The 12347-nt window shown below is 37.3% G+C and overlaps 1 protein-coding gene across 5 annotated transcripts in view; it reads left to right on the forward strand.

Annotated features, from left to right (window-relative positions):
* The window catches only part of acap3 (ArfGAP with coiled-coil, ankyrin repeat and PH domains 3), a 134239-nt gene that overhangs the window by 82321 nt on the left and 39571 nt on the right, over nucleotides 1-12347 (forward strand). For all 5 annotated transcript variants that reach the window (XM_012965936.3, XM_031904777.1, XM_012965938.3 and 2 more), the window contains 5 exon segments: nucleotides 3772-3830; nucleotides 5658-5841; nucleotides 7374-7418; nucleotides 8946-9041; nucleotides 9708-9782. In XM_012965936.3, the coding sequence (XP_012821390.1) occupies nucleotides 3772-3830; nucleotides 5658-5841; nucleotides 7374-7418; nucleotides 8946-9041; nucleotides 9708-9782 (459 nt within the window).

The raw sequence follows: 12347 nt of genomic DNA on the forward strand, positions 1-12347 counted from the left end.
GCTGGAGTCAGAAGAGAAGAGCAAATGATTCAAAAATGGCCAATAACTGGCCATTCTATAACAGACTAAAAATTAACTTAAAGCTGAACCACCCCTTTAAGCTCATTAGCATTTGATGGCCGGAATGATCAGATAAGCCTTATTTGACCCACTACGTAGGTGGCCATACTGGGCAAAGATACACTTGTTTAGTGGCTTTACTGCATGGCAGTAAGTAGAATAGCTAAGTAGGAAAGATAAACTCTGGTTCTTTAGCCTTACACATTTCATTTGTGAGAATCCGTATTAGAGCTGGGGACACTTCATTTACTTCTGCTTTTTGGTGCTGGCAGTATGATATATTTTGGCTTCAGTCGACATGGCCATCTTGCTGTTCGAGGTATATTGTAGTGGAATTTTTTTGCTTGAAAGATTTGCGTGACCTTGAAAAACGTATGTGATTATATAGCCATTATTGATATGGCTGTGCAAGTGTGTACAGACACATTGTGTGTCTACTACACTATGTACATGTTGTTGAATACATGTGCAGCTAATCCCCTCTACAGTCTAACACCGGCAGTGCAAAGAGTGTGCAATGAGTTAATAAGTAGGGCTTAAGAGAGCACATATTTTAGAAAAATAACTGTGTATTATATGCTTTTAACTGAATTGAGCAAGAGCTTTTCATTGTTAAATTGGTGCTAAGGTTACATGTAAAGTTTGCACTGTAATGGTTGCTAGACTTCATGATGCACTGTATATTTCTTTGTATATAATTCATAATATATTTATTTTTCCTTTTTTATTCCTGAGGTGCACTCTTTGTGAATTATTAAAGGATTACAGTACTTAATGTACTGTACCACTGATGTAATATTAACTAAGAACAAAGGCTCTGTTCTATGCACACAAGCTATGGGTTAACTTACTTACTGGTATGGGATCTGTTATCTGGAAATCCATTATTTAAAAAGCTCTGAAATACAAGTATGCCATTCCCCATATTATTTTCATTCTCTTTCTATTAATAAAACAGTACCTTGCACTATATGGTGACTAAGCATACGTTCAATGACCACAATCCTGTTGGATTTTATTTAATGCTTGATTCTTTAAATTAAAGTAAGACCCCTTATCTGAAAAAAACATGGCCATAAACATACCAAATACTATTATTTGGTATGTTTATGGCCATACCTGTACTGCACTTTAATATATAGTAACGATATGACACATTATATTTTTCAACCCTCCAGAATTTGTTGCTGGCACAAGGGGCATATTTGGGGCATATTTGGGACATAAAAGGGAGAGGTTGTGGTGTCCCATGGGTGCAGACAGAAACCTCAGAAATTCTAGATTTTGTCCCTATATGAACCTTACTACTGAAACACACAAAGCACAAAAGCACACTAACTGGAGACCTGATTTTATTATGATTTATTTTTTAGTACTTATCCTTTTGTTCAAACACTCTCCTATTCATCTTTTATTCTGGCATTCATTTTTCACATCACTGCCTGCTTGAAGTCAGAGACCATAACAACTTGATAGCAACTTAATTACCAAACTAGAGACATGCAGGACAAAACCTTAAATAATAAAAAATAAATGATAAATTAAAGACCATTGGTAAATAGCCTTACAGTTATGGGGTACCCAGATGCAGGCACAAAGCATCTCCTCACAGCATCTTTCTGTGCTTCTGCATTTCATTAGGAGCTGCCTTTTCTGCTGACAGGGGTGTTGCAAAACATTGTTTTGCAATACATGGGGCAGATTTATCCACATTCTGATTTTCATGGTTTTAGATTTTTTTTGAAATCATAAATAAATTGCTTTCCAATAAAACGATGAATGTCTAGTCATTTAGTAAAAGATTGGAATGGAAAAAGCATGAATGAATTAAACTGCGGAACGAAAACTAAAAGGACACAAAAGCCATAAATCTTTCGTGGTTTTTACGTTTTTCCACGAATTTCTGTAGACCCCCGAAAACCTCTAAATTCTCGAAATAAATTATGATTGTTGCAATTTGCCTAGGATTGCTGCCACTGACTTCAACATGACCTTTTTGTGGTTTTTACACTTAAAAAATCATGGAAATTATTTTTTTTCCATGAAAAAAATTAATTTTGGTTCATGGAAAAAAATCCCCAAAAGTTAGTAAATGCCCTTGGGGCAGATTTAGCAAAATTTGAAGATTTAATACATAAAAACACTAATTTTCACTCATTGATAAATACGCTATCAGATATCCCATAAGAACGAATATAAAATGGGTGTTTTCAGTGATGAGCACTAATCTTAAATTTTGTTAAATCTGCCCCTTAATGTTTTAGACATTGCTTGTATCCCTATTGGGATATGTGGGAATCAACAACGATTAGACACTGTTAAAAAGAATTCAGTTTCTTCCTCTTATATTTTCTCTTGTTAGTTGACAAGAACTCCCATTCCTGTTTCAGCTGCCCTAGGCAATTCATGTGGAAATCCTCTTCTGTCAGAAAGATGGGATTTGTATATCCTATATTACGTAATGGATTTCTATAAACCCTACATGGAATAAGCTATAAATTGACTAGTGTGTCAGAGCAGTGCAGTTGGAAATGCGTGGAGTGAATTAGACCTAACACGGTAGCATTATTTATGTTGAGAGCATGCCGTGGTATACATTCATATGTGCTTGCATGCCAAATTGTATGACCTCTATTCAACAGGACTGTACAGAAATGTCACCTGTAATAACACAAAGAGAATCCCTTGCATTTGTTTATTTTATGACAAACCAAAACATTAGTGAATTCAATTGCCTCAAAAAGGGCAGGTAAGTCTATGGCCAGATAGGTGTGTGCTAGCGGCAAGAGCACATGGGCAGATATTCTTTCTGGTTGATGGCATCCATATGCCTAGCAAATAAGTCACCACAGCTTATCCTGCATATGAACTCTTGATTCTTTTACAAACCACTTTAAATATATCTATGAAAAAAGACAAATAGTAAAAAAAAATAAGACTAAAACTAAGACTGAAACTAGTCTTAAAATATCTCTGTATGCCACTTTATGATGTTTACAAGTCTGTTAATTGCCATGGGATTCAATACCATGTAACATGACCAGATCCGTGAATTGTCAAAAAAGTCCTTCAGGCCAAGCAGTTATGCTTAGTCATACTTAGACTCAAGTCAGTTTACCAACACTGATGGTGCAATGTAACTATGCAGTTGGCCAAAAATAAAATGGTCCATTTGCTTTCATCTGCTGATTAGTTGCTTTGGGCAACTAAACTAGTACATGTTTGCCCCTCTGTTAATTCTTTTTTGCTTTTACAATCCACACTCACCTGTTGAAGGTGTTGGCCATAGGCGAAACTAAAGAGGAAGCAGACCCTGCAAGCCCTTAATTACTGAGCACTTGAAATATATCTTGGTATACTGGTCAACTTACCAATGTTTTGGGGCCCTAAATTGAATTTACTGTGAGGCCCAGTAACACCAAGTTAGAGACCAAACATGTGGGCCTACCATTTTCCTGCGCATGGCTAGTTTAAGGTTGGAATAGGACAGAGGGGTACAACATTGCAGCTGGCAAAGAAAGTTTTTAATAGTTGTGAAATATTAGGAAAGTAAATAAGTGGCATGCTATTTATCATGTACAATTAAATGTGGTAAGCACTGGGTTGTAAGCAGGATTTACTCTTATCAGATGAAAGTTCCCAGATGTTACACTGAAGCAAGTCCCTGTTAATAAGGGATAAAACAATATTTTCTTTTTATATGTTTTTCAGATCCTGTTTGATCAGGCCCAGAGGTCTGTACGGCAGCAGCTGCACATGTTTGTCAAAGAGTAAGTCAGCCGAGCTTTATATCTCACTCACTGTCTCATCATACTGATCATGTACCATCACGGCTCTCTGCATAGGATGCAGAGATGCGAATGAGCCAGACATATCTAAACCACTACACTAATGTACACCTTGGGGTTTTTCTCCAATAAAACATGTCTAACTCAGTTCTGTGATCCCTGTATGGTGGCTGATATTTATCCTTTGTTACAGGACTTGAGCACACTGGGAATTGTACTTAGCAATAGCTGCAAAAACAAAGGCTGTGCTGTTTTGGAATCTCTGCAATCCCATTTTCATTTGGTATATTTGACAATCGGAAGCTGCCATTACACCTCCGGCAGGCTAATAAAAACTTCCTTATCTCTCAGAAGACTTTTATTATAATGCCATTGCAAGAAGCCAGAACATTCTAGCAGCACAGGCGTGTATCATGATACTGCTATAGTTGTGAACAGAATAACAGGGCTGTAAATGGCACTCTTTATATTAGGGACAACTCACATAAAAACCAAAATGTATTCAGCCTCAAAAAGGCTATAGCTATTCGAGCTCACATGCACCTAATAGTGTGGTGCCTAAAGGGTTAAATACATTGATAATACCCCAACCTCCAGTTATCACTGACTGTTTGTATTTATTCTGTACTCTTAAAAAGCTGAAATATTGTGTGTACTGCATTAAATGAGTTTAATAATATAGATAAAGATAAAAATGTTGGCATGATGCTCCAGGGATATAACTAAGACTCATGCATAGAGTGGCTGTATCTGTGCTTACAGTACTGCATATAAGCCAATTCATATTTAATAATAATAGTAAGAAGTTAAACTGATATAAATTCAGAATGTAGGTAGAGCCTGTAGACATATGCTCCTGGGCCTACAACACTTCTGACTGCTGAAGTGCCATAGATTGTGGCTTTTGGTACCACAGGGACAGAAGGACTAAGTAGTAGCAGCCAAAATGCAAGTTATCTGATTCAAACAATGTATATAGGCCAGAGAAGCAGCAGAATCCCTGGCAGCCGGGAGGGATACAGTTTCTATAGCAACAGGAAATTAAGTGGGAATCTGTCAGTAGCTAATGCTGTGTGTATGGGGGGAGGGGTCTATTACACCATGAGGAGAGCAAGCCCCCTACTCCTTCTCACTCTATATTACGGCTCATATATGTCACTGGCAACTCTGACAAAAAAATGGTTTCCAGGAGCCAAGCATTTTATACATATTTTCTCATCTCTATATTGTACATATAAATATATGAATACTTCTTCACAGGTTTATTAATCTGTTGGCTTCTGCACCATTTAAATAGAATCATTAGTGCAGAGAACTTGCAGACAGATAAAGCTTTTAGTAGCAATTACATTTGCTTATAACTTTAAAACCACTGATTTAAAAAAAAAAAAAAAAAAAAATATTTCTGGGTTTATATTCCCCTTTAACAAAATATATATTTTATAAGACTTTCACTTGTTAGGATAAGAGACCACTGCAAGCAAACAGATGTTATTGGAGAGTGGGGGAATAGAACATTACACGTCATTACAAATAAAGACCAATTGCAGTACTACCATTACAGCCACTGCCTATGCCATTCTAAGGAACCTAGCTGGTTTTTGTGTCCATGTTTCCTGTCTTGAGCAACAAGTACTTTGAAGGGGAGAAAGTGTTGCTGTGATGTGAACAAGAGTTAAAATACGGTTAGGGCAAAATACAGATTAAAGCCATTTGGCTCCAGTAAAAATAACTTTTACACCTAAAATTATAGTCTTGTTGTTTGGAAACTTGTCATTAATCTCTCAACCTCTTTATCTAAAATTTCAGTGACGTGAGGAAGTTTAAGGAATCCAAGAAGCAGTTTGATAAGGTGAGAGAGGACCTGGACATTGCACTGGTAAAGAATGCACAAGCACCACGCCACAAACCGCATGAAGTGGAAGAGGCCAGTAGTACGCTGACCATAACAAGGAAATGCTTCCGGCACCTTGCACTTGACTATGTATTACAGGTGAGCGGAACTTACCATGGCCTGCTTTGTGCCATAGTTTTCACATGACCACAATATCTGCTTTGCAACACAAGGCCAAATGACAGATATATAAAGCTTTTGCATTTGGGCAAATGACTGCAGAAACTGCAAGTGAATCCTGGAACAAACTCACATTTTCTGCAGTCATTTGCAGCCAAATGTTTTTTTTTATTTCCATAAGCAGAATGGGGGAGGGCTACTTATAAAAATCCTCATCTATTGCATTGGGCATGGAAAAGCTGCTCCACATCCACAGCCCAGTATGGCAGTGAACCCCCAAGGGGCAGGGGAAGCCTCATGTATAGTAGGCTAAAATGTAAATGCCTAAAACAAATAAATGTATAATTTCTCAGAGTGCTTTTCTAAGCAATTTACATTATTTTTTTTTTTTACCAGTTTTCATAATATTAGCAGTTTTTAGTCTGCTAAGATAATTAATTTAATACAACAGTGTCACCGCTGGTCATTTCAACTGACTGATAACATTCAGCTAAAATTTAATTCCCTAGGAAATGGATTGTCTTGTGATGTTGCTCTGCTTAGAAATGACCCGAAAAACATCAGATGACTCCTCTCTGCTCACTAACTTTAATTTCTATGGGGGAAGGTGACCTGCCTCCTAGCTTGTGCATCATTTACACAAGCAGTCTAGAGAGCTCCAAGGTCTGTATAGGGCTGCCTTGTACCCATTATCACTGTGCAGAGCGGAGCCATTGCCCTGGATGCAAATTTTCTTTTCAATGATTTTTATTTGCATTTTAACTTTTACAGAGTGGATATCAGTATCTGGATGCAAATTTTATGTGCATGGGCAGTATGTGCAAGGAGACAGCAGCAAAATGTGTATTGCTCGCCCTATAATATCACTATGTATAACCCACTAAATTGTCAGATAAACTGAGGTTACCGTTATGTTATGCCTAGGTTAAAAGAAAAGCATTGAATGTTATAGAATCTAAATGCTGTTAGACAGGGAAGCTTTAGCGGGGCCATTATACAGTGTAACATATTGTAAGTGCCAGAAGGTGGCACTAAAGTTCTTTCCTGGCAAATACTTTAAGCAACATCACTTGACAAAAGAATAGAGAGACCCATCTATCTCCATCACTTAGCCTTACTTTTACACTCCAGGTAGCAAAAATAATTATTGTCAGCCAGGTTCACTTTTGGGTTTTTTTGTGCTTTATATGAAATTATATTTTGTTAAATAAATGTATATATGTATGTTAGAAAATGCATTGGTTATTGGTTGTATTAAGTTGGTGCATGTGATAGGCCATAGGAAAGAGCCTAATGATTAAGGGATCTTCTGAAGGTTTGGAATGACTGGTGCTGTGTAATAAAAAAAAAAGGCACAATTTTATTAGTTGGGGGGTCATTATGCTATCTGTACTACAGAATACCAAATGATTTGAGAATATGTTGCATAGTAAGTGGTACATAATGTGCTTGCCTTAGTGCTGTGACTATGTGTAAATATATAAAGATTACATCTCTTATTCCTGTTCTAGATCAATGTCTTGCAAGCCAAAAAGAAGTTTGAAATCCTAGATGCAGTGAGTATTTACTTTTTTATTTCTATAGTGTATAAGCAGTACTTTTTATGATTCTATGATTTATAGGTCTCATGAATCATTGATCAATGCCCTGCTTAAAGGTGGCCACACATGTGGCGATTTGTCATTAAATCCGCCACTAACCTTCAGGGCTGAAACGGCAGATAAGGAGGTAGAAACAATAGGATTTCTACCTCCTTCTGCCGATTCAGCCCTGAAGGCAGATCTTTTAACCTGGCCGATCGGCGAGTCAACCGATATCAGCAGCCTCCTGCGATACCGGTCGACTCGACGACTTGCCATACACAAAGTTTCGTACGATATTATCGGTGCGTGTATGGCCAGCTTTAGTGTGTTTAGGGAACCACAATATTTAGGATCAGATGAACTCCTTGCCACTGCAGGGTTTCCTTTAGGGGAAGTGACTTTCCAAGGGTCCTGCAATTCATCAGCTCTATGCAGAGTGAAAAAGTCAGTAGGTTCTGGTGAATGCCACTAATATATCCTTTGGCTGTGCAGGCAGAAGTTGCAGGTAGCGGTGTCAGCATAACAAAGGTGTCCGTTGTATATCCTTCATACCACCAAGTCGTCAACCTCATATAAATATGTTTGTCATACTATAAATTAAGGGGGACATATCAAAAAATAAAAATTGGATTTTTTTTATTCTCGTTTAAAAATAAGCCTGCAATATACTTTAGTTAAACATTCTAAACTGTTTTTATAGAAAAGCTGATTTTTCTCAGTGAGCTCCCTGTGCTCTCTCTTACTACTGCTGCAGATATGGTTGTCTGCGGGACTAGAGAACAATCAGCAGTGCCTTGAGTTTTGGATAACAGGAAAACATCACGTGTGCAAAAGGGAGTGCACTGGGAAAAATAAGCTTTTTTATAAAAATGGTTCTGAATTTTTAAGTATTTTGTAGCCAGGCTTATTTTTCAAAGGTCTGAATGAAATCTAATTTTTATTTTTTTGCTAAATGTCTTGAAAGAATAATGTTAATGCTCACCAGGTCTGGCACAGATAATGATGCTGGAAGTAGGTAGCCAGAGTTCTATTCATGGCACTGTATGGCACATGACTTTATAACACATATTTGCACACTTATACAGTTAACTAAAGCTTTTTATTTGTATCTAATATAGCCTTTATATATACTTAACATTAGCATGTCTACTTCCTCTGTCCAAATCCATAGTATTAGGCATCCATGCTCCATATTATTTTTGCTCTGCATTAAAATAGTAGGATTACTGGTTTAGTTTTCCATTAGACAATTCATTAAAACATTTTCCAGAAGGGGACTCCATCTCTACAATTAAATAGTTCTCCTTTGGTAAATTATTCTGTAAATTTATCTCTTTTGCTCTGTGTAAGTGTTATATTAAAGTTAATTGGACATCTTGTTCATTCAGGGTGTTTTTTCTTGACATGCCATGTGCATTGAGCACTTTCTATACTACCACCCCTTACCAAATTATATCAGTAAAATAATTTCTGTATGTGTAATCTCTAATCTTTCCCCAGATGTTGTCATTCATGCATGCCCAGTACACCTTCTTCCAGCAAGGATACAGCCTACTAAATGAGCTGAATCCCTATATGAAACAACTCGCCTCAGAGGTATGTCTGACTGAACCCCAAGGAACGGTAAAAAGTAAAATATTCTACCATAAAATAATTTACCTTAATTTTATCCATCATGTTTCCTAGTTGAAACCTGTTATATGTCAACTGAAACTATACAGTTATCTTGCAGTGATGTTTGCTAGCCCCCCCCCTTCACTTACCTTTGGATCATGGTAAGTGAAAGACATGGTGATCCAACTTAATCACAAGAAAATGCAAAAGAAGGCAATTTCCCGCAATTAAGCTGCACATAGTGTGTTTTACTTGCAATCCAAAGGTAAGTGAAGGGGGAAGTCAGTTTTGGGAGATTTGTTGCCTATGGTACCACACAATTACCTGATCTTCCATATTGTTTTCTATTGGGTTACATCTACACAGTGGGAGGCTGAAAAGGGCATAATAAATGTTTAGAGGAGCAATGTTTACTTTGCCTACTTTGGACAAATTGCAGAGTATTTCTGTGTATTCTGTGTGCTACAGCTGCAAAACGGGGGATATGGAGTGCAGAATAGTGTGATGTCTGCAGCGCAGCTGAGCCCCAAACCTGAGGATTTCTAGCATTTTTGGAGAGTGCAGTGTTCTGTGGGCCACTTAGTCATACTAATAACCCATAGCTTATTCCACAAGTAAAAATGTGCACTCTCTTTTCTTCCCTCTCAGTTGGATCAACTGGTGATTGACTCTGCTGTGGAAAAGAGAGAGATGGAGCACAAACACGCGACCATTCAGCAAAGGGTAAGTGTTAACTAAAGGGACTATGTGTTGGGAAACGCCAATTACATCACTTCAGGCGTATATGGCAATATGCTTGCCAGAATTTCTTTTTGTTCCTTTATACAATGATAGTCTTCAAGGTGGATTTTTATCTGTCATTGTTGGGATTCAGGGCACTCCTGCTTGGCTACAAATGACAATGATAGTAAGTATACAGATTCAACAATACCACCTGTAATGACTTAGCTTTTATTGTGAGCTTTGTGGCACTCCTGCAATCCATTTTTCTTATTTTACAGTCTTTGCAGAACTTTTTTTATTGTGACCTTTGTTTTATCTCTTTCACAAATCCCATCCTACTCTACTTTATCTTCTTTTATTTTCTCTTAATTGTGTTCACTAAAATCACTAAAACTCATTATGCTCTAATGCCAGATTCTGTCTTGCTTGGCTTCCTTTATTAAATTAAGTGTGTGTACATGTTTATTGCCTTCTCACTTAGAACAATGGGTTGTAGGAGCATCATAAATCATTTGTCTATTGTGGGATAAAGAGTCAGACACGTTGAAAGGACATGTCTGCACTGATGGTTTTGCTTCTACAGTTTTTGTACTAGATGTTTCTCATGTATAGGTGGTCTTTGCTGATTTAATTATGTGGTGACTTGCTCAAAGAGAATGGTACTGAAATTGTGTAGAACATGTATTTTCAACAGTTCGCTCATGCATTAGGAAAAACAAAATCAGCAACAAGACCTGCCAGTAAACACCACTGTGACCTCAACTTATCAAAAGGGTCATTTTTTTTATCAGCCCTAGACTTGCAGGATAGAAAGTAGCCTCAGTTCACTTTCGCACGTTAAGATGAACTGCCCCTTTAGGGCTCTGGCACACAGGGGAGATTAGTCGCCCGCGACAAAACTCCCTGTTCGCGGGCGACTAATCTCCCCGAGTTGCCATGACCCGCCATCCCGGCGGGATGGCACACGCGGCGGGGCGATTTCAGGAAATCGCCGAAAAAGACTCGCGAGTCTTTTTTGGCGATTTGCGCAAAATCACACCGGAATGTCCTATTCCTAGCTACTTTGGCGTTGCTCTTCATTATTACATTTTTTAAAAAATTTATTTGCCTTACTTTTCTGCCTTTTTCTGGCTTTCAGATGGAGTCACCCTGGCAGAAAAAAAACTGTTGCTCTGTTATGCTTCAATGTTATTGTTATTGTTACATTTTATTTCTTATCTCCCTATTCAAGTCTTTTGCCTATTCATATTCTAGTCTCTCATTCAAATCACAACTTGGCTGCTAGGGTAAATAATAACTTAGCAACCAGATAACTGCTGAAATACCAAACCGTAGACCTGCCAAGCAAAAAGCTAAATAACTGAAAAGCAATAAAAAAAGACCAATTGCAAATTGTCTCAGAATATCAATATCTACATCATACTTATTATTAAAGTACAGGGTAGGAATAAGGTTCTACTGTGCCTAATGGATTGTGTGAATATTTGAATATTGCAAATCTACATTGACATTTAAGTATTGCTACATAATGCCCATTTATTTGTATACTAGAAGCAATTAACCAGACTGGACATATTTACTCTGGAATCTATAGTGTTTTCTGTAAATGTATTGCACCTAAATAAATCACCGAGGCAGCTTCTAAAATGTATTTTTCCTTAGGGAAGGACTTGCACATAGCATTGCAAATGATTAAGTTATCATTGAGCTTAAATATTAAATTGGGACAGTTTAAGCCTCATAAGACATTTATTACCTGATCAGTGTTCCTTACAAATGCAGATAATTTGGTCCCGTAATTGCAGTAGCAAATTTAATGTGCAAACATCTACTTATTATATACCACTGACATAGCTGCCCTTGCCCATCAAATATTAAAGCAGTGTATCTGTATTTATGTTCCTTCCTTCAGATGGATCCTCAAATTAATCATTCATATGATGGAATCTACTGAGAACACTTGCTTAAAACTATAATAACTACTCTAATGGCTGAACCAAAACTGGGGGATAAATTATAAGGAAAAAATATATAACATGTCAGACTTTGCTTTGTCATTTGGGGTGACTGATTAATTTCAGTCCTACTTTATGACTTTATCTGGATGATGGAAATATTTAATAATGACAGTGGTGTTTAATTGTTTTAACCCCACAGTTCCCTCGCCTTGTGTCCCTAATCTTTTATATAAGGATATTAAGTCAGTGAGGAGTTCTATGCGCTATGTATAATCTGCTATGCATTTTTGTACAACCCGGATTCCAAAAAAGTTGGGACACTAAACAAATCGTGAATAAAAACTGAACGCAATGATGTGGAGGTGCCAACTTCTAATATTTTATTCAGAATAGAACATGAATCACGGAACAAAAGTTTAAACTGAGAAAATGTACCATTTTAAGGGAAAAATATGTTGATTCAGAATTTCATGGTGTCAACAAATCCCAAAAAAGTTGGGACAAGGCCATTTTCACCACTGTGTGGCATCTCCCCTTCTTCTTACAACACTCAACAGACGTCTGGGGACCGAGGAGACCAGTTTCTCAAGTTTAGGAATAGGAATGC

The sequence above is a fragment of the Xenopus tropicalis genome, chromosome 7 (assembly GCF_000004195.4).
Source record: "Xenopus tropicalis strain Nigerian chromosome 7, UCB_Xtro_10.0, whole genome shotgun sequence".
Lineage (NCBI taxonomy): Eukaryota > Metazoa > Chordata > Amphibia > Anura > Pipidae > Xenopus > Xenopus tropicalis.